This window comes from Myxocyprinus asiaticus, chromosome 24, assembly GCF_019703515.2.
Source record: "Myxocyprinus asiaticus isolate MX2 ecotype Aquarium Trade chromosome 24, UBuf_Myxa_2, whole genome shotgun sequence".
NCBI lineage: Eukaryota > Metazoa > Chordata > Actinopteri > Cypriniformes > Catostomidae > Myxocyprinus > Myxocyprinus asiaticus.
In genome coordinates, this window is record NC_059367.1 from 17,856,270 (window position 1) to 17,879,694 (window position 23,425).

The 23,425-nt window shown below is 37.1% G+C and overlaps 3 protein-coding genes across 3 annotated transcripts in view; 1 reads left to right on the top strand and 2 right to left on the bottom strand.

Annotated features, from left to right (window-relative positions):
- The window catches only part of LOC127415377 (nephrocystin-4-like), a 30,880-nt gene extending 21,864 nt beyond the window's left edge, over positions 1-9,016 (bottom strand). The window contains exons 1-3 of the mRNA XM_051654095.1: positions 8,983-9,016; positions 8,000-8,127; positions 6,613-6,759 (exon numbers count right to left, since the gene is read on the bottom strand). Of these exons, the coding sequence (XP_051510055.1) occupies positions 6,613-6,759; positions 8,000-8,127; positions 8,983-9,016 (309 nt within the window). The remainder of the gene's footprint in view (positions 1-6,612; positions 6,760-7,999; positions 8,128-8,982) is intronic.
- A 690-nt stretch (positions 9,017-9,706) lies between these two features.
- LOC127414863 (DNA fragmentation factor subunit beta-like) lies at positions 9,707-14,821 on the top strand. Its single transcript, XM_051653216.1, has 7 exons — positions 9,707-9,925; positions 10,044-10,170; positions 10,356-10,541; positions 11,139-11,218; positions 11,321-11,494; positions 12,657-12,757; positions 14,138-14,821. Exons 1-7 carry the CDS (start codon positions 9,806-9,808, stop codon positions 14,346-14,348), a joined length of 999 nt encoding a protein of 332 aa, XP_051509176.1. The 5' UTR covers positions 9,707-9,805; the 3' UTR covers positions 14,349-14,821.
- A 428-nt stretch (positions 14,822-15,249) lies between these two features.
- Positions 15,250-18,367, bottom strand: LOC127414876 (UPF0688 protein C1orf174 homolog). The gene is made up of 2 exons (XM_051653247.1): positions 17,377-18,367; positions 15,250-16,942 (listed from the first exon to the last, which is right to left on the bottom strand). Exons 1-2 carry the CDS (start codon positions 17,713-17,715, stop codon positions 16,841-16,843), a joined length of 441 nt encoding a protein of 146 aa, XP_051509207.1. The 5' UTR covers positions 17,716-18,367; the 3' UTR covers positions 15,250-16,840.
- Positions 18,368-23,425: the final 5,058 nt, after the last annotated feature.

The following is a 23,425-nucleotide window of genomic DNA, read 5'->3' on the forward strand; positions in this document are numbered from 1 at the left end:
ATGGTGCTCTTATCTCAGAAACACTACATAAGAGCTGTTGTTCCTTGAGTCAAAAAGAGTAAAACAATCACAAACTCACAGCACATGTTCCAATATAAAGACACAAGCTGCTCTTAAGAGTTTGAGTAGACAAAGAAGGAGAGAATAAAGAGGAGGAGTGGAGAAGTTTGAATGAGATGAGGAGGAGAGGAGAAGATGAAGCCATGGGGAGTGCTGATTGCAGAATTATGTTCAAACCACACACTGTGGAGCCTAAACAATTTATCTCACCCTCTTTTCTCTTTTTTCATCATATTCATATTCTTCAAAGACATCTTTGCGCTCAGCACCTCTCATTTCTGCCCTCATCTGACAAAAAGTTTCTCCCATTGTCGCTCTGTTCCTCAACTTGATTTCCCTCTTTTCAACTTCTTCAGTTCCATTTTTTTAGAATTCCCTCTCTAGAGTTTTCTCAATACTTCCTCTCCCGTCATTTCTGTCAAGAGCTTCCCCTGTTACTCTGAAGGGTGTGAGTGCCTTTTAAGAACCAGCTGCTCGCGGGGATGTTTCTGTCTCCATGGGCAGAAATATTGATCATTTACTGGACAGCAGGCAAGCCACATATTTAATTTAAATGAATCTCTAGGCATGTGTCAGAATGGTTAAAAGGGGTACTGAATCGTCTGCAAGGCTCATAAATCAAGATGAATGAAGGAGATCTGTAGACCTGAAGGTCTAATCTATTGAACACAGTACTTGAAGAGATGAAGATAAGCACCTGACATGGGTGTTGCTGGCAGCACATATGCTAGGAGGAAACTAGACTGACTCAAGAGGAATGAATGAACATCCCTTTACGCTACATCATACTGCATTTAAAATCACTTTCAACTAATTAGAGAATTTATTGAACTCCTGGCTATCCGTAAAAGGTTTCTAATATAGAACACAGATTGTGGGCATAGCAAACTAAATAAGCACTAATAAGCACTAAAAGTTCTCTACAGAGGGCTGCCGCAACGTCATAAAATGTTGTGCTAATTGGGTGGACAGAGATATCACTGTTTTCTAAGATCAGTTAGGTGTAAGTCAAGACTTTAACCTTGTTTAACTCTTTAAGCTTGGATGGCCGGCAGGCCCACAAGGGGAAAAAAAGGATTTGTCAAAATATTTATAACTACAGACTTGACAACACAAAATTGGTATTGTTCGAAAGCTTAGAAGCTCTGCTTTACAATGCATGTAGGCATTATGATCCAAACTGAGCAAGTATTTTGAAATTTGCAGACAAATCAGAAGTGTTCCATTTTTATCATTTATTTATTTTATTTGTTTTAATTGACCTGTACATATTATTGCAATCACTAAAAACATCAAGCTCATCTAATAGCCATGTGTCATATGTTGTTGGAAAACTCTCAAAGAGTAAAATACAACCAGCCTATTTGTTTTACTCACAGACAAAAATATAGCGAGTAATAGCTAAGTACATGTCTTTGACATTTATGTTTCATTTGAACAGGTGTTGCTTATATGCGGCTTTTTCTCTTATAACTTCATGAAAATAAACATAAAATATCACATACCATTTCTTAGAGGAGGTGATTACCTTTCAAACAAGCCCACACACAAGGTAACCGGATGCATAAATCATTAGATAATCCACACAAAGTACAATGTTACATATGGCCACCAGTTGATGTCGCCAAGTACATGACATGGACTCATTGATGCAGACTTGTTGAGTCAAAAGGCACTCGTTCTGTGAAATCTCTTTACTCAAATCATGTCTGCATGCTATGCAAACTTTTAGTCAATGTGGTGTTTTTATGTATAATTAGTTTTTATGTACAATTATTATGTATTATTTGTTTGGAGAGGCTAGACGTTTTTGTACACTAGGATAAATAATTTTTGTAATGATATAACGTTTGATTGCTTTGTCGTTTCAACACTAAAATTCACAGTTACAGTTGGCATGAATGGGAACAAACTTTTTGGAGCTACCTTATTTACAACCAGAGATATATAATGTAAAATCAGAAAAATAAGAAAGATTTTATGGTTAATTAGGCCAAGAGTCTCAGAATGTATCATATTTTAAAATTATCATTAAAAATGTTCTTTTTTTTTTCAAGTTATAAGCCTTTAATTTTGGGTATGCCACTGAAACAGGAAATCTATAAAAAAAATAAAAAAAACACCCTCAGAGTTTAATGGGTTAAAGTTTTTAGGGTCAAATGTCTTTGTGACCCAGACTAAAGGCATCTCCACAACTCACAAAGCTGACAAAGAAGCTAAATGTTTTTAAATTGTAAAGTATTCATACACTGTAACAGTATTTGTTATACTGAATTTAATTTATGCTAATGTTAATACAAAATGTGAGAGCTGTAGCAAAGCAGGCTGCGCTCATGACATGTGGCGCTGATTCATTGCGGGTGACCCGAGTTCGAGTCCCAGCTCGTGAGGTCCTTTCCCGATCCTATTCCCACTCTTCTCCCTCTCATTTCATGTCACCTCTCTACTCTCCCTATCCCAGAACAAAAAAAAAAAAAAAATCCATTAAAAAAATGTAATACAAAAAATGAGAATTCACAGTAATGAGAATTTGAGGGGAAATGTGCTTAATTGTCCTGAAAAAAAAAATGTAATAGCAAAAATCTTAACTGTCCTACAAAATTGCTTATTTTTCTTTATGTAAAAAGAAAAAGAAGCCTATTGCTCTTTTGGTTTTAGGGTGAAATATGACCCGGACAATTCTTTGTGAGATTCACTAATAAAACCATAGCTCTATAAACACAGTTTCCTATTGACACTGTCGTTTTGTACTTTGCCCAGATACAGACAGGAGAGACAGTTTAAAATCACACAGGGGGAGTGAATAGAAAAAGTCTGACTTTTCTGGAACACAGCCCCATCAAGTTTCCACTCAACTGTGTGGCAGCACTGCCATCTACAGACCAAAACGCTTTACAGCACCCATCATGAATAATCTATATTCTCCACAACTGTGGTTCTCAACCAGGGGACCGGGACCCACTAGGGGGCCTCAGCACACTTCCAAAGGGGCCTCAAAATTACTTAAAATTACTTTAACATAACAAATATTGAAATAATTAAAATAATCCAACTTAATTAAAATGCTAAAAATACTTTAAGATGTATGCCCACAAATTATCAACAGACTCTTTCTGAAACTTCTAGAATAAAAAATTATCCATGATTAATTGTTTTAATCAGACACATCTAGTTTCGGGCAAAGGGGCCTTCAAATATTGTCTTGGACAGCAGGGGGCCTTGGAGTCAAAAAGGTTGAGAACCACTGCTCCACAACATGTGATTTATGAGCTTAAACAGTGGGCTAATGTGACACCAATATTTCCAGTAAAGGAAATATCTAATGAGGTTCACAACAAAAATGAGTCATTTTAAGATGAAGTGTACATTCTTTTGGATGTTGAAATAGGATAATTCCCCAAAAAGTGTTAATACTGTAGCTCTGTGGTGCTTTCTTTGTTAGACCATCTTGACACAGCAACATTTCTGTAAGTTTGTGGCAAGACCAAAGGAAGATGAGTGATCTGGAAATCTGTTTGAAAACAATCATTACATATGCAATTCCATTTGGTGATGCTAGAGGTGTAGAAATTACAAACATCAGTTTTAATGCTCCATCCAGAATCTAAGCATCATCTTGTACCTTATGGATTCACCATTAAAAACCCCTGTTAATTAGACAAGAAACAGCTTCCTTTTCACTTAACTCAATGGAGGCACTCCAATCTTTCTGCCTCTAACTGAAGGTCACTGATAAAATTTGACTTAGCAATTCCAACATCTCCACACAAACATTTGTTTTGTCATAACACCCCTCCATTAGAGTCAGGCCAGAGGGAGAGCATCGCTTTAATTCTATCTCCATTCCTTTATAATCACTTCCTCTGTTTGAAGTCTTTTTCTGCAGTGTATATATTAAAACTGATCCATCATGTTTGACAGACCTTATGTGATCTTACGCTACCTCCTCTGCTCTGCCGCTGCTCTTGGGGTTTCACCAAAGAGCAGACGTTTTATTCTCCTTCAACACTGACAACGTTTATCAGAAATTAGCACATCACAATTCCAAAATGAGAATCTCTCTCTGTCAGAAAGCAGAAAATGAATTAACCAGGCTGATTAGTGAATAACATTGGAGTACCAGGCAACTCAATTGTGTAACTGATTAGATAAAGATGCAAATGGATTACAAGAAGGCCAGAGGGCGACACAATATTCAATACAATATTCAGAACAATATTGCTGTTTGGGGAGAGATGGCAACATGTAATATTGTGCAGAGGCACAGTGGGTAGCTGGAAATGGAGCGTGCTGCAGGCATTATCTCCAATCCGCATTGCCTGAGACTCAGAATGGACATTTTCAAGAACTTTATTTCCACTCTGTGGATCTCAGAGACCATAAAAGGAGATTAAAGTGAATTACAGTGGTGCCAGCCATGGAGACAGATGTGTGTGTGGTCTTCTATACAGCTGGACAGTAAATTCCCAGCCTCAGAAGAGCTGTTATTGTGCTTGCTGAGAGAGAGGCCAGAATGCAACTATCATCTCCAATAAACTCTGCTGGATTCTGCTTGTCCGTGGCATTTGGTGCCAACATTGATATTTCAAACCTGAGAGTTTCAGCAGAACTGAAACAAAGTTGAGCTGTCACAAAGATAAGAAATGAGGTTGCCCTTAATCTAATCTGCGAACTCTGATTGCAGGGCGACTGCTATCATTGCTCCTAAAATGAAATAATTTGAGCTGTCAAAATAAGTGTTAATGCATGCAATTAATTAAAGTTTAGCACGTTAATTATTCTTAATCACGATTAATGCATTTACCGTTAATACAGCATAAACCAGCATCAACACTTGTTGGAAGGGCGGAACCTTTGCGATGTGTCCGCCCAGGGTCATTGAACTGACACTCTCAGTGTCAGTGATAAAGTCATAGGGAAAGGAGCTCTTAATGCTATTTGCTGTACATAACAAGCTTAGATGGAACTTGTAAGGTACATTTTAATTACCACAGAAGCACATCATGACTTAACTAATCACCAAAATGCAGAATGAGACATTTTTGTCTGCAAGCGCTTTTCATGTGGAGTTCAAAGCTTGATGCTGGCACTGACTCCCTGACGCAATTCATGAACATGGCTTCACGATTGCTGTAACAAAGCAAATAGCCACAGTCTGCCGGCTGATTAATATTGTGGAGGATGAGAGTTTAAGAGATTTAATGCCTTTTGAACCTTTTTCACAGACTGTGGTTACATGTTTCCGGTTTATTTAGCTGCGTAAATCTAGCAAACTTTTTTATATGATAAATTGTACCTTGTTAAAAGTCTTTAACATTATGCTTTGTGTTATGTTACCCTGGAATTAGTTTAAAAAATGAATTACCACAGCTGCAAGGGGGTTTCTATTACAGCTGCTGAGACAGTGTCTTAATCCACCGCTCTCTATTTTATTTATTTTTTCTTCTAGAAAGTCATTCAAATGTAATAGTGAACTTTTTCTTTTGCTCTTGGAGCAAATGGGTAAGTGAAAATTATATTTGCTGTGGTCTCCTATTCACTCCCATTCACCGCTGTCAAAGTTTACACTGCAAAGGTTTTCTTCCGTGATCCAAAACCAGGAGTGTGAAAAAGATCTATTGCAATTAATAAGCAACCTATGTGGACTAGTTCTTTCAGTTATTCAAACTCACACTTAGACTTTGGGAGATGTTTCATGTTACTTGAATTGGTGCCATTTTAGATATTTAGTGATTTATATATTGTTTGGTTTACTTTCCTAAGAAGGAAATAAATGCATTTTGACAGGGAAAGTAGTATATTTAGAGTCAAATTTAAGCATTTTCAAAATTTTAAATAAAAATTAATCAGATTAAAAATTTCATTCGACTGACAGCACTAGACATAATACATTGCCACAGTGACATAATGGAAAGGCTAATGTTTTTTCTAAAGGTGACGAATTTTTTCAATGTTAAAATACTTTCTTCTATCCCAGCTTAATAAGCAGAGCAACACTGATGCAACCAATGGAGCGGGACAAACTGTTTGGCTAATGGAAGTATTCGGGAAACCTGTTTGAAAACAGTCGTTATTTTTGCCATTCTGTTTGGTGACTCTAGTGGAGCAGAAATCACACAATTCACCTTTAAGTACATCTACACGTCCACTGAAACAGAGCTGAACAACAGTTGTCAGATATAGACGTGAGACACTTACTGACCCCTGTTCCTGTAATATTCCCTCTACAGAGTGAGTCAATAAGATTGACACTAGATAAAATGACAGGAGCCAAAGAGCAGCTCGTTTCTCTGCAAACATACCAGGAATTAAGCCTGAGACAGCTTTTTTGTACAGATCCACAGCGCCAAGTTCCAAACCATTGTAGTTTTGCGATCCCTATTCCCTGAGCCCCTTCAGTGTTGCCACTTTAAAAGGGCATGAAATAGGGCATAGGGATGGACACTTCTGAATGAACTGCACCTTTGCTAGTAAAACATGAATCGCTATGGTGTTGCATTATGTCATAATTCTACTGTATATCCTCAGTCATTATGAAATGAGTCAGCCTACCTCATTGAAGAATACTTGACCAGTCTGACCCGTTGTGCCACTGACAGAGTATAATCCGCTCTTCCGTGTGCGCCCAAAGAAGTGCTGGTGACCCGAGTCAAACAAGGTCACTCGCAGCTGATAACTGAGTGCATGTGACTCCTCTGACTGTTACCATGCCAACCAGAGGAAGGAAAGAGAGGACAAGAGTGAATGCTAACATCAATCTCTGTATAATGTTTACAATGTATTAAAGGGATAGTTCAATCAAAAATTTAAATTCTCTCATCATTTACTCACCCTCATGCCATTCCAGATGTGTGACCTTCTTTCTTCTGCTGAACACAAACGACTATTTTAGAAGAATATCTCAGCTCTGTTGGTCTTTTAAATGCAAATGAATGGTGGCCAGAAATCTGAAGGTCCAAAAAGCAGATAAAGACAGCATAAAAGCAATCTATAAGACTCCAGTGGTTAAATTTATATCTTCAAAAGTGATATGATAGGTCTGGGTGAGAAACAGAACAATATTTAAGTCCTTTTTACTATAAATCTCCACTTTCACTTTCAGATGTGAAAGTGAAACTAAACAGGTGCCACGTGTGACTTTCAGATGTAAAAGTGAAAGTGGATATTTATAGTAAAAAAGGATTTAAAATGCAATCTGCCTCTCACCCACACTTCTTATATCACACACAGATTTAACAGTTGGACGGATTACTTTTATGCTGCTTTAATCTGCTTTTTGGACCTTCAGATTTCTGGCCACCATTCACTTGCAATGTATAGATCAACAGAGCTGAGATTCTTCAAAAAACCTTTATATATGTTCTGTAAAAGAAAGGAAGTCATACACATCTGGAATGGCATGAGGGTGAATAAATGATCAGAGAATTTTCATTTTTGGGTGATCTATCCCTTTAACTGTCAACTCTTAACGGTTTTTGGGTAATTGACATGTAACTTTAAGCAGTGACAACAGATTCCTGTAGTGTGACATGCTATAATACATCTAAAACTACATTAAACATTTTAAAACATTCTAGAATAATTACTATAATACAATTATTATACAAAATGATATATGGAATACACAAATTGAGATTTTAGGCAGAATGTTAGCCTCAGTCACCATTCACTTTCATTGCTTTTATTTTTCTCCATACAATGAAAGTGAATGGTGACTGAGGGAGGCCAACATTCTCCCTAACATATTTAGCTTTTTCTACAAAAGAAAGAAAGTCATATGGGTTTGGAACAACAAATGGGTGAATAAATGTTCATTTCTGGGTGACCAATCCTTAAAAATGTATATATCTTGAAATTGAAAAAGTTAATGGCCACCCCTTTCCTCCATTATTCCACAGAATAAAAAACAACATTTATCTGAATTAAATGGCCTACCCACCTGTTTTATGTAAAGTCCATCGACCTGCTTGAAGACCAGCTGTAGACCTTGAGAAGATCCTTGAGTCTGTCGGGTGGTTTGACTGTGAGGTGGAATCACTCGGCTCCTCTCGAAAACGCTTTTCCTCTCTACGACATGTGCAAAGTTTTTTCACTATTACCAGATTTTTTGAGAACGTTTATCGGTTGCAGCCGGTCAGTGAGCGTTACTGTTTCCTGGCAAACATCCCGAAAATTGGGCTTCGCTGGTTTTAAATCAATCCTGCAGGCAGGGCAAAATTCAGAATCAGAATCAGAATGAGCTTTATTGCCAAGTATGCTTACACATACAAGGAATTTGTCTTGGTGACAGACAAATGTTTTCCACTCAAAACCTAGTGTCAACCAAATTCATGTTACTTAATTAAAATCAGATGCAGAATATTGACAGAATTGCTGACGCTAAATCACACGAGCGAGACTTGAGTAGCCCGCTCATTAAATTCAGTCTTTGCAGTCCACACAGCACTTTCTTTATTTCTCTCTTTTATTCCATCTTTCTATCTCTTTTCCTGCTAATAACCTTCCCTCACATGAGACGGACAAGTTACCTCGCTAATTTTACTAGTTTATCACATTGGGAAACATTTGGTTGTATCAGGGTTCTTTTGTAAAATAATCATAAATAACGGCACTGCGAATTTACCAAACAAACATAGCTGGTTTATAAACAAAGTGCTAGAGGAGAGCGGTTGCCACAGCGTCTGTCCGTTGCCAGGGTGAATTAAAATCCTGTGTGGCGGCTGTGTCTAGAAGGGATCCCTCTTTCGTCAATCTCGCGAGATTCTACAATTCTATAGTTTAGACACGGCGTTTCAAATCGCACAGCAACGATGAGCGCTAGTAAAAGATTATTTTAAATTGTCTGTTTTGATAAATAGTCATTCTTGATGATCAGTTCAAGCTGCTACTGTAAGTCAGTGGAGAAGGTAGTAGAAGTCTGACTGGGTGGTAACCAGTAGTAACTCATTTGCCCCATGAGGGTTTAGGGTTCTATTCCGCCCAAATTTGATTTTTTATTGTAATTAACAAAGATTGCATCTGTAACTCAGCGGATGTATATCTTTGAGTGGGGACACATTTGTTTGAATTTTTCTATGGGATTAGACTGGAAAGGAACATGAGCTGCGGAACTCGCAATGAGGAATGCTCGCCGTTCATTCTCGATTCCTCAAGTACTTCACTGTGGCACATATGTTGCTATCTTCTTAATACTGTGTAATTAACACTTATGTTGTTTAAAATTAAAAGCAGTTCATTAGCATGCCGTTAAGCCAACTTGAACTGATCTTTAACTTTATATGTCCTTCTAAAAAGCATGATAAACATAGTTAAGTGATGAACGTAGTTACACAGACGATACATAACAGACTGCGCATGTGCGAGAAGTTGACGAAAGAGGGATCCCTTCTAGACACGACCCTGTTTGGCGAGTTTCTTCTGCGCGGGTCTGAAGAACCGCGAGAGCTGTTATGACAGCCGCCACGTGAGCCGGATGTAGCGAACTAAGCTCATGTACACGTGTTTTACCGATTTGTCTTATGTTCAATACATTATATATTATATCTGTATTTATATTTCAAATTTATTTATTTTAACAATTACTACTGGCATGCTTTTTGATTTTTCAAATATTTATGGAGTGTTGAGAGACGTCTACAGTATTTCTAATTCTATCCGCAAGGTGGCAACGCACGTCTCGTTGTTGTTTTTATCGCGCACTCGGTCTCGTGGCGAAGGAGAAACTTAACAGTGCGGAAATCTAAATATGAACAAAATAACAAAACCTAAGCTGGTTAAGATCAGGAGTGTCAACCAAGCCAAAAAATACGGAATTGCGGCTGTTACACTAAAAGATCTGGTTAAAAAAGGATGTCATTTGCTAAAGGTAAAAAAAATAAATACGTTTATGTGTCTGAAGAGATAACGTCTTAGTGTAAAGTATATGTCATTTATGATGTGTTGTGATGCTGCAGTCAGACACAGAATTCATATTTTATCCACAGATATCCAGTCCGTGTGTTCAGATCTGCTTATACGAGGATGGGACAATAGTAACCGAAGAGTATTTCCAAAATCTTCCAGATAATACAGAACTTGTTTTCCTTACGGATGGTCAGAGCTGGAATGGATGTGAGTAGTGTATTTCATTAACTGAAAATAGGTCTATGATTGGGGAACACTGTCTGGAATCAATAAAAAAGGTATTATGATCAAATGTGAGCAATAAACAATCAACACAATGCTTTTTTTAGAATCTGACTTTGTTTTTACAAATACCATTCTGAACGTTCTACATGGCTCTTCATTCGCTGCAGTTGCTTTTGAAATAAATCAAGTCCTTGGTTTGGACACACACACAGACCTACTGATCAGTGCAGCAAAGGATCTTCTCTCGGATGAGCATTCTCCCAAAAGGCGCAGAATACTGGGAGACCTTCTAAGGAATCTGAAGGACAATTCAGATTTGGAGAGCAGAGAAAAAGATAAGGAATGGTTTGAAGGTAAGTTACAAAGGGAAAGGACTTAAGCAAGGGTTGATACTGTTGGTGTAATTGGCTGTTCTGTCAAGTATTGAGGCTCTTTAATGACTTTCTTTTACTAAAGACTTTGGATGCAGAGAACTGCTTCCATGTGCTTTCCTTTTTATATAAATGCATTGTAACTTAGAGGATATAATCTCACTGAAGAACCAGAGCTATTAGACATGATTCATTGTTTGGTTCATTAGATGGTTATAAACGTGAGGCTGCAGTATTATATTTTTCGGTGAATCTCACAAAGAACTCACAAGTAGTTGTCATAAATATGTGACAGTGCAAAAAATCCTAATTGTCCTACAGACATCATTTTACGTATGCAAAATATATATATATATATATATATATATATATATTGGAGTGAAATATGACTCTGAGATGTTGACAGGCTTTGTGAGATTCAATCTATTATGAATTATTAGGATTATGTGTATAGAGTGTAATGATTATATGATTGAAGTCCACCTCTTAGGCTTTTCCTGGAGTCAGGATGTTCTAGTAAATGTCCATATTGAATGTACTAAAATGTATGTACATTTTCTCACTTTTCCTTAACCTCAGGTGTTGATGTCCGGTTTAAGACCAAGTGTGCTTACATGAAATATAACTGTGAGAGCAGAATTCGGGGATATTTGAAAGAGGTGTGACAATCTGCAGTCAGCTCTGCAATGGATGATACGTTTGGTGTTATTTGTTAATTATTTAATGCATTTAATTGCTTTGTATATTGTTATGGTCTGTAGGTTGATGGATACACCCAGACTATTCAGAATGCCAAGGCAAAAAATGAATACAAAAAGGTGGTAGAAATCCTGGCTGAGAAACTGAAGTCTGTGCGGTACCATGGTGTCTATTTTGACAGGTCGGAGAATGAGGCCCACAGACTCTGTACTGAAGAAGGCTGGTTCTCGTGCCAGGTAGCATGATGCATTCACTCTCATATGTAGGGCTGGGTATTGATACAGATTTCCCGATTAGATTCTGATTCACAAGCTATTGGTACGATTCAATATTGATTCTAATGGGTACTGTTACAATGTCCATTTTGCTTGCATATTAAAGAAATTCTCTCTCAGCTAATGCTCTTAATTATAAAGGAACCTTCTAGGCTACCATTCTAGGTACAATTCAAAAATATTAATTTTACAAATTATATTTTATCATTAGTTTTTCATCAAATTGGTCACATTTTAGCTTTTGAAAAATGTCTAAATTCAGTCTATTCCATCAGTTAATATCCTGAAATTGCATATTATTTTGCATGTATATATTTAGTTAATTTTTTATTTGTTTACTTGCATAATTTGTACTATTTACAAGTACATTGATATGTAGAACATGTGCTTAGTCTTTACTGTCTCTTTAAGACTAGCGGCATCAGCCAGTAAGCGCATATAACGAGAGAAGACATGCACAATTTCTTTAGTGCATCCATGTGTGATTAGAATTAAATGTTTCTTTTTTATCAACAACTTACTGTAAAGAAACAGAAAGGGTATTAAAAGAGACATTATTCAATTACAGGGATTCATGGATCTCATCTTTGGAAACACAGAATATGTTAAACCAAACTTTTACTCTCAACACGCAGTGAAAGGACCTCTGTGCTAATAACTTCTCCACTATACTACTCAATTCCTGGTAAATGAAATCTGAACATTTACTAGCCAGTGGCTAATCATAGACATTTTTAGTCGCAACATGAGATTTGGTTGCACATGCAAGTGATTTACTTGCATTAAAGAGGGTTGCCACATAACGTGATCGTTCAAAACAAAATTGCCATGCATCTGAAAATCTATATTTTTACACAGCCCTACTCATATCTCACATTTCTAATGGAATATGAAGTCATATTCCATTTATTCAACCTTTTCCCCTTTTCAAGTAAAATAAACAATGAAGCTAAAATATTAATTTAGTAGTACTTTAACTTGAATAAAAACATTTAGCTTACTTGCTGTGCTACAGTATATGTTGATATCTGAGTGTCTGCTTTTGTCCCACTGGTACAGAGGGTTTTGTATGTGTGTGTGTGTGTGTGTGTGTATAAGCAATAAAAGTGTTTTGCTCCCACAGGGTGCCTTTGATGAGAACGAGTGCACATTTTTCCACTCAATAAACCCGTACGGGAACCGCGAGAGCAGGATCCTCTTTAGCACCTGGAATCTGGACCACCTGTGAGTAGTACCAGCAAAATATCAACATTTAGCTCCACTGATAATACATTGCCTGGCCAAAAAAAAAGGTGCATACTCTAATATTTCTTTGGACCGTCTTTAGCTTTGATTACGGCATTGCATACATTTTTGGCCAAGATCTTGTTTTGATAATGGGAGAGTTGAACCAATCCATAAAGTCTTCTCCAGCACATCCCAAAGACTTTCAATGGGGTTATGGTCAGGACTCAGTGGTGGCGAATTCATGTGTGAAAATGATTCCTCATGCTCCCTGAACCACTCTTTCACAATTTGAGCCCGATGAATCTTGCCATTGTCACCCTGGTATATGCCTGTGCTGTCAGGGAAGAAAAAAATCCATTGATGGGATAACCTGGTCATTGATGGGATAACCTGGTCATTCAGTACATTCAGATAGTCAGCTGACTTCATTTTATTGCCACATAATGTTGCTGAGCCTAGACCTGACCAATTGAAGCAACCCCAGGTCATAACACTGCCTCCAGAGTCTTGTACAGTGGGCACTACGCATGACAGGTGCATCACTTCATGCGCTTCCCTTCTTACCCTGATGCGCCCATTGCTTTGGAATAGGGTAAATCTGGACTCATCAGACCACATGTCCTTTTTCCATTGTTCCACAGTCCAATCTTTCTGCTCCCTAGCAAATTGAAGTCGTTTTTTTCAGATTAGGCTCACTGACAAGTGGCTTTCTTGTGGCCACACAGCTGTTTAGTTCCAATCCTGTAAGTTCTCATTGCATTGTGAATGTGGAAATGCTCTTACTTTCACTATTAAACACAGCCGTGAGTTATACTGTCGATTTTTTACAATGTGACTTCAAGCATTTTAGTGATTGCCGATCATGATCATTCAAGATTTTTTTCCAACCACATTCTTTCCGCGAAGCTGACGATTCTCCACTATACTTCTAGGTTTTAATAATGGGTTAGACAGTTCTTAACCCAATTCCAGTGATTTCAGCAATCTCCTTAGTTGTTTTCTTTGCTTGATGAAAGCCAATAATTTGCCCCTTCTGAAACACAGTAACATCTTTTACATGACCACGGGATACATCTTCCGACATGGTTGTTTAAGAAATGAGAAGCTACACACTGCATCAGTTAAAGTTAAAAGAACTGTTGCCAGCTGAAACATATTAATAACTGCAATAATGATCCAAATATCTGCTTATTTAAATCCAAATGGCGACTTTTTTTTTGGCCAGGCAGTGTAGTTCATTCATAAGTCATATACTGTAGGGATGGGGGATCAGTTATAACATTCTGGAATAAAAATCTAAATTTGAGTTTAGCATTGCTTTAGGTTTGTCATATGATCTTGTGTTCGACCATTTAAATGAGGCTGATCTTTTCTCAGAATTGAAAAGAAGAGAACTGTCATCCCCACTCTCGCCGAAGCACTGAAGGGTAAAAAGAGCAGTGATATAAACCTGGATTATTTCTACAAACTCCTGTTCACACAAGAGAATCTCAAACTGGTTCACATCGTCTGCCATAAGAAAGGGGCCCATGAGCTCAGTTGTGACTCCAGAAAAATCTACAAACGGGTCAAGAGGACTGTGAAATGAACATGATATACATAATCCTCTTATGAAATATGCAGCTTAGTATAAACGTTTCAGCTTTGGTGAATCAAAAGTACTAAGCTACTCAGGGCCATGTTTTTCTTTTTATCATCATTTGACTATATCATGCTTCAAGTATGCACATTTTTAAGTTGAAAATTTAGTTTCAGGGTTACACTTTACAATAAGGTTCCATTTGTTAATATTAGTTAACATGAATTAACAATGAACAGCACTTTTACAGCATTTATTTATCTTAATGTTACTTTCAACATGTACTAATAATTTTTTTTTTAAATCAGTAGTTGTGTTTGTCAACATTTGTTAAAGCACTTATTGTAAAGTGTTACCAGTTTCAGTTCCATACAAAAGCAACATTTCTCTTAATAGATAACTGAAAAACTTTTTCAGGGTTTTATAACTGTGACTGATTTTATATTTGTATATTCAGATTTTTAATTAAAGAACTGGAAGTGTTTAAAAAATAAGAGTCTCGTGTCTCATCTGTCTTTCCTGTATATGTTTACGTTGTGAAGCCACTTCTTTATCCATCAAATAATCTGGCAAAATATTGCATCATTAGATATTGGGAGCATGTGTGGGAACAGGATGTCTTGTACAGTAAGTGTGTGTAGCTCTTTCATCAACAAACAACTTTCTTGAAGTTCAAATATCTTGTAAATAAACCACAAGCCTTTTCCAAAAAAAGAAAAAAACTCGAAGGCCCTTTATTACAATAGATATGTGCCAATAGTTCGGTTTTTGAGCTAACCTGAAGTGGGTATTATTATTTTGACCATATGGAAAGTTTGTTTCATTTCTTTGGGAAATTAATGAGGCACATTTTGAAAAATGTGTGCATTGGATTGTAAGAGAACTAACAAAAACACAAAATATCATTGTTTCCAAAGCTGTTAATGAGGTTTATTTTTTCTGGACAGAGTATTGTAGCTTTTATATCATACACTAAATATTTTACTTTAAATAAGTAAACAAAATTGACATGTCACATACATACAAGGCATTAGGTAGCAAAAGTTAGTAAAATTCATCACTTCAATAGAAAAATATAAACTTCAAAAATCACACTGTCTACAATTTTTTACCTCATACAAATTGTACATATTAGCTTAGAAACTACATTTTAAAATGTTAAATCGTTGACTAGTTAATTAGTGCAAATCTGGTCTAATAAAATCATAGAAATATCATCTCTTGGCAAATTTATATTTACAACACAGATAAATCATGTTCCTAGAGGAGCCACATGCATAAAATTGGTTGCCGTTTTTGGTTTAAAATGACAGATTTCCATATCTAACCTTAAAAACATCTGAGAAATCAGACTACGGTCTTAATTTGAGATTATAACCATTAAAATATACCAAAGAACAAAAGAGAGGCTGTCAATATTGTTACATGCTTGCTTTTTTAATTATACAGCACCACATCTTATATATAAAGTCTGTTTTTTTTCCAAAAACAAATCCATTCATTCTCAACAGAGAAATTTTAAAAAGTGCCAAATTCAGAGAACATTTTAAGAATGTACAAGCTCAAATTGCTTTAAAAGTCTGAACAGCAGACTTGTCCTACTTGAGGCACTTGACTGATAAAACTATCCGTAATTAAACTTCTGTGTTTTATTTGTTGATTTCAGAGCACATCAGTAAGGACTAGTGGTAGAACTCCAGTGTTGGCCAGCGCTGCAGGATCAACTCCAAAGTAATGTGTCCTCAAGAGTGTTTTCCATATTATATAACTCAGCACAAACTCCAATCTCATGACTGAAAAATAATGGTTTAAGCCAGAGGTCTAGAAAAAAATGTCTTACTGTACTTTCATTTAGCCATACACTATAGCACAAGTGTAATGTTCTGAGGTTTATTAGGGGTGGACTAACATAAAATTGTCACCATTAAAAATATTCAGAGATGCAAACTACTCACCTTTCAGCTAGTCACCTTTTCTGAAGCTAATTTGCCCAAATTGTTTGGGAAAATGTTCTACATTTTCCTTATTAAAATCACTTGAAAGGGTTACTTGATGCTTATACACTTAAGAAAAATAGAAATCTTTAAATACAACAAACAAATAAACAAAAATGATACACCTGGAACACCTGTTATGACGTCTTCACCTTTTACCCCGCTCATGAGTTTGCATGCCTGAATATTGTACCTCTCTTTATACACCTGCACAATGCAAAATTACCATATCAGGTGTACAAAGAATGCCTTGCTTGACAGCACATCCCATTCAGTTACTTGCATTTAAGTTATTTGAGGAAATTGCCAATTAAACAACCACTGAGAAGGCTTTTGGCTTATTAAAAAAAAAAAAAAAAAACCCTCACTTAAAAACTCACTTGTCTAATCATGCCCATTTTTACAGCATGAAACTCCTTTCCTGAATTTAATCGATTTGCCCAACTCCTACAGGCTCAAAGTCAAGACTGTGGCACACATGATGAGTATATTTACTGATAAGTTTTCTCATAGCTGCTCATCTTCACTGTCCTCTTTGGCATAATAATGCATACTCCTGTACTGTCTCCGACTCATGCTCTTGCTGCCTGGGGTTCTGCGTGGGTAATCCTGAAACAAAGCAGATCAGGATATTTTACAACAAAACCATAAAACTTCTCTTTTTGAGCTTACACAATGATTCCTTTAACTGGCATTTTATTAAATTGCATAAATGACACTTGGGTATTTGGTGTGTGCATTAGATCATCAACCAGGCTCTTGCTGCCTCCACAGACCTTCAATCTTATAATCCTGCGTGGCCTTGTATTAACCTCGATATTTTAGGATTACTGTGTGCAAACAAAGCCATCTGGTTGCATGTTATTTATCTGGAAAGCGTAACTAGACCAGAGTTCTATTACTGGGGCAAAGGGTAATGAAACTGCATAGCCTGCATGGGCCAGCAACTGATATGTAAATCTAGTGCCGTTTTACTCTAGTTTTGCACAAGCGCCTAATCAAAATAAACATGAACACCTGCTACCAAACCCGTTTAGATTTACCTCCACAACATCCAGGTTCCCAAAGAATTGCTCCACTGGAAAAATGTGATTGCTGTCCTCGTCGAAGAATATGTTCGGGTCCTCTTGCGAGCCGTGAAGGACAGTCTGGTCCATCTTCGCCTCTGCAGAGCCGCTTGTGTGGAAGTGCGTCAATCCCGTAGACTTCAAAGCAGAGTTCTCCTTACCGCGCCGTTCCTTCCCGCCATGGGCTTCAGACGGAGTCTTTTTTCCAGGCGGAGTTTTGACGTTTTCATTCATGGACGCGCTCGAGTTCTCGTCTTCCTCGCCGTGAAACGGTCTCTTTGGGAGACGTTTGGCCTCCCCGCCGTCGCCAGCCATCTGCCGCGCTCCGCACACGATATCAGACACTGATCTCTACACCAAACCGCGCAGAACTCTCCTCTCCGCTCGCAGTGAATACAAGAACCGGTATAAAATATCAGCGCGGCCCCAGATGTATCAAACGCATTGAGCCAAACATGGTTACATTGTAGCGCTTTACTGTAGCCGACCGACGGAAAATGCGAGGAGATGGTGGAGTACATAGACACTGACAGTGACCTTGACTGAACTTTTCACACCGGGCGGGTTTAAAGAGACAGCGCCGCACCCTTGCTGTCTGTGGCTCCCAGCTACAGTCTGAAACTAGAGAACAGTCTCACTTATGTTACATTATTGACGATATCCCGTAATCAATAATACATCTGTTTCACCGTGAACGACACGATTACTGCTGAGACATGTTCACTTCAGTCGAGAGCTTTATCTTTAACACATAGCCGCCTGTATAAAACAACTTAATTACTATCTTGGAGTACTATATCGCACATGCTCCAAGTGAAACTGTTAAGTCTACGACCCAAAAACTTTAACTAACGTTGTTAAAGAACAAATACACGTTAACGAATAACGATTAATTAAGCTGAAATTGTAAGATGAACCAAAGTCTCTCAAGCAAGTTAGCCCACTGTCGGCCATCTTTGGAACTCTCCCGGGAGACTATTTCCAGTCATGCCAGTGCAGCTCCTATCTACTTGAATGGAGAAAGACCAAAATCTCAAAAACGGTTTGTCAAGAATGCGATCAAAGAACATATTTCAAATCAGCAATAAAATCTGACAATACTATTATCCTAAATTGTGATTCTTTAACTAATATTATGCTAAAAAACGCAATTTTCCCGGCATGTGTAGCTAATGCGCATGCGAGTTCTAGAGTTGATTGACAGATGATGTCTGTCTCTAAAAGGTGATTGGCTCTTTTAACTGTAAGGCGGGACTTCCTTTCTACATCCGTTGTGTGCTCAGAGCTCCTTGTTTGAGCGTTTTAATTTCTCGCATTCATTTTAATAGAAGTGGCCCATCTCTGCTAAATGATCTCTGGATGAACTCAAAGTCTTAAGTAAAATTTGAAACTGATCGTGTGCGTTTATCTCAAAACCATCCATTTCTACTGCAAAAATCTTACAAAATATTTTTAGAAGAAAAAGTTCAGAATCAAGTTATCTTACCTGCTTTTCCCTCATTTAAAGTTTAGGCATGAAAAAAAGAGCGAGGAATCTTGCGATTGTTCATCTCCGGTGACCGCCGAAGCTCCGCCCATATCCGATAATCAACATTACACTGTCACAAGATGGGAGTTGAAGAACTTTACCAGACTTTTCACGAGACCGCCGATACACTAATAGTAATCCTTAGTAGGCTATTAGTCTGTAAGTGTTGGTCAATTTTGGTTTTGTGTTAAAACCGGTCTGTTTACCGGTTCATGCGTTTAAACGATGTGGGATGAAAAAGCAGCGCCATCTTTGATTTTTGACCGGAATTCCAACGATATTGTGAGGGATAGACAGGGTTGGACAGTTGTTTAAGTGTTTTTGGATCATTCCACTGACGAAACATTAAAAAATATATATTTCCTAGAAATTTCAGTAGACAAAAATCTCCAGACAACATGAGTTTTGGAAAATTAGACGTGATCTAGGAGCTTTTTGATAGCTTTATACAGTGCATGTCACTGAGGAGATGGCACTACTTTAAATAAGGTCATGCACTGTATATGACTAATGTGATGTGGAGATGATGTAAACAAGTCCAACCACCATTTACAGTAGCCTATGCTAGAAGAAATGCACATTGTTCATACTGTAGGTGAGACAGAGAGTAGTAAAGGAAGTAGTTTACAGGCAGTGTTGGGTAGTAACAGATTACATATAATCTGAATTATGTAATCATATTCCAAAAATGTAATACTTGAAATAGTATTACATTACATTTAATAATGTGCATAATCATTCTAGATTACATTACCAATCAAAGGCAATAACTAGTGCATAATTTACTGATTAGCTCCTAAATTTTAAAGAGCGTCTGAGCCAGAGCCTGAAATATGTGTGGTAGGCCTAGCCAGAATACCACTTACTGAGCACTTTATTAGGAACACCTGTACACTTACTGTACACCCCCCTAGTTTCCAGCCCTGCTATGTGGCCAGATTTGCATTCTTTAATTCCTCTTTCACGGCACCTCCCTCCTGTTTTATATCTTTTCCCCATTTTTTAGTGAATTGTCAGGTGAAACTGAGAATCCCCAATTTTTGTGAATTGTTCATTTGTTGGGACACCTTGTGAAACCGTGGCATATGGGACCCTATGCAAAATATTTTTTATAACTTTCTTTTTAAGATTTGTGTTTGTTTTTTATTATTTATTTATTTATTTAGGGTGAATATGGTTTAAGTGGGACAAAAGATAAAGTGGGAAAGTTAAGCTTGATGCCCATTACTAAACCAATCTTTGGAAAGTAAACAATTAACTTTTTGAGTTTTTATGTTGATGATGTTATAAGGATGTGTGGCAGAGCTCATTTCACAACCACCAGCAAGAAAAGTAAGGCATTACAGACATCTGAGCTAAATCTTTTTAAGCTTATATAAAAGTTAAAGTTGACTTAATGTTTGTAAATGTTACACATAAGTGAAAGTGTATCAGAAAATATAGTATTCCAATTCCAATTGATTTAGATGTTTTCTATAGAATCAGTTTTCCTGTGTCCCACTTTACTATAGCCATTTTTGGCAAAGTGGGATGGGGTGATACTGGTAAAGTGGACAACATACCAAGTCATTTAAAAAGGAATTGTGGGTTTTTATTATAACCTTATAGCAATAATAATGATTAAATGGCAGTGTAGTGCAGTTCACTGCATAATGTAGTGTATTTACATGTGTTGTGCAGTGTACAATGCACTGTATTTACATGCAGTGAAAATAATAGTTCAGTTTGTCCTCTTAATCATATTCTACTCTTTATTTAGCATTAATATATGATATACGAATAAATGTATCCTGTTTTCCCCTTCTCTGATGAATATTTTAGTTGAGTGCATTTTTTTTTTATGCTTTCTGAGGTTTATATTAATCATCAAGCTTATACATGTTATGAGCAAAATTATACTATATTAAAATACTGACTGTGTATCTTTTTCAGAGGGAAATTTTCCTGTTTACAAAATGTTTTTTTTTTACTAATTTTTAAAAACAATACACAAGGTTAATCTTGATATTTTAAGGATAATTCACAACTTGAATTTTTTTCATTTAAGTTTATTTTTACAAGTTGATGTTTCAGTCTTTGTTTAAGCCTATATTGCAAACCAAATAAATACTTACAATAAACTATTCAAGTACAGGCCCCTGTCTAGATTGTTTAAGAGTGGGGGAAATGAAGCATCCCATTTTGGCAATACAAGTGTCCCACTTTACCAATATGTTCTGAAAAGAGGGTCTTCAAAGGTTCTTCCCAGTATTCAGCATTTCTTAATTTTTTATTTTGACTAAGGTAGGAGACATTCAAAAGTGCCATAATTAAATTTAAAGTGTCATAATCATAATTAAAATTGCCAGGAGAAGTAAAATTTCCAAACGTGTCATACTTTGCCCATATTCATGCTATTTACTTATTTATTTAAAGGGATAGTTCACCCAAAAATGAAAATTCTCTCATCGTTTACTCACCCTCATGCCATCCCAGATGTGTATGACTTTTTTTCTTTGGCTGAACATGAATGATGATTTTTAGAAAAATATCTCAGCTCTGTAGGTCCTCACAATGCAAGTCAATGGGTACCAACATTTTGAAGCTCCAAAAAGCATATAAAAGGCAGCATAAAAATAACAGACAAACAGATAAATATTTCTTTCTTTTTTTTTTACTATAAATTCTCCTCCCTGCCCAGTAGGTGGTGATATGCACAAAGAAAGTGAATTGCCAAAAACAAAAGAAGAATAATGTGAAAGTGAAAGTGGGGATTAGTTTAAAAAGAAAGGACTTAAATATTGATCTGTTTCTCACCCACACTTATATCACTTCTGAAGGTATGGATTTAAATACTGGAGTCTTATGGATTACTTTTATGCTGCCTTTATGTGCTTTGTGGACCTTCAAAAGTTTGGTACCCATTCACTTGCATTGTATGGACCTACAGAGCTGAGATAGTCTTCTAAAAATCTTTGTTTGTGTTCAGCAGAAGAGAACGCCATACACATCTGGGATGGCATGGGTGAGTAAATGATGAGAGAATTTTAATTTTTGGGTGAACTATCCCTTTAAGTTCTCATAGCAGGCGTCCGCTGTCTGCGGAGTGACTGGGCAGAAATATCGCTATTAAACACACGGTGGCGCCAAATACTAAAAATGAATATCTAAGTTTAGCGCTGGTCAAACGCTTGATAGCTTCAGTCATTCTCTGACTGTGTGGGTCTGTGGGAGGGATGTGTAGAGAGAAGTTACAAATCTTAAACCTACATTTTTTCTGACATACCACATTGTAAAATGTGTATAATATAGGGTGAATATGGGTAAAGTGACAACGGACATTTAAGCTTGATCCACATTGTATCCATATGTATGATGTAACAATTTTTGTTCCTGAGTAGTAAGTGTTATTTCCTAATTGCTTATGCCTCAAAAGTATAGAAATGGCTGTTCCCCACAAACTTTGCTTCTGTGACCAGGACAGTGATATTTAGAAATTTACCTATTTCCAATGAGAAAACAGGTGAATTTGTGTCTTTTCGTTCACATAAAGTCAGAAAAAACAACAATATATGAATCCAAAATCCTTCTTTATCTGTGATCCGACGAAGACACCGGCTTTGACCTTTGCCTCAGACAGCTTAGGAAAGAAGTCTTGAAGGTACTTGAAGGCTGCCGACTCCTTATCTAGAGCTCTGACAAATTGTTTCATAAGGCCCAATTTGATGTGCAGTGATGGCATCAGCACCTTCCGGGGGTCCAGCAGTAGCTCCCACTTGACGTTGTTCCTCCCCACAGGGAACTCCGTCCACTGTGGCCAGTCCCACCTGTGGTAGTGCACCTTGGTGTCTCTGCTGTCCCAAAGGCAAAGATAGCAGGGAAACTTGGTAAAACCGCCTTGGAGGCCCATCAGGAATGCCACCATTTTGAAGTCTCCTATGATCTCCCAGCCATACTCATCATACTTCAAGGCGTCCAGCAAGGTCTTGATGCTGTTGTAATCCTCTTTGAGGTGCACCGAGTGAGCCAGGGGAAGAGACGGGTACTTGTTACCATTATGGACCAGCACGGCTTTGAATATTACTTTAGTATGTTAATTTGGATTCATATGTTGTTTTTTTCTAAATTTATGTGAACGAAAAGACACAAATTCACCTGTTTTCTCATTGGAAATAGGTTAATTTCAAAATATCACTGTCCTGGTCACAAAAGCAAAGTTTGTGGGGAATAATAGCCATTTTCTATACTTTTGAGCCATAAGCAATTAGGAAATAACACTTACTACCCAGGAACAAAAAAAAAAAAAATGTTACACAGTGTTATAAATAATTGGCAATAATGATTTCAAGCTCAATTTTATTTCCCAGCGCCATCTAGCACTCTGCAAACTCTGTAATCGAGCTTGAAATAATGATCATTCCTGTAGACTGCAATTGCAAGGTGCGCAGTGAAAAAGGAGTTATATTTTGGTCTGTTTTCACCCAAAACAGATTAGATCACTTCAGAAGACATGGATTA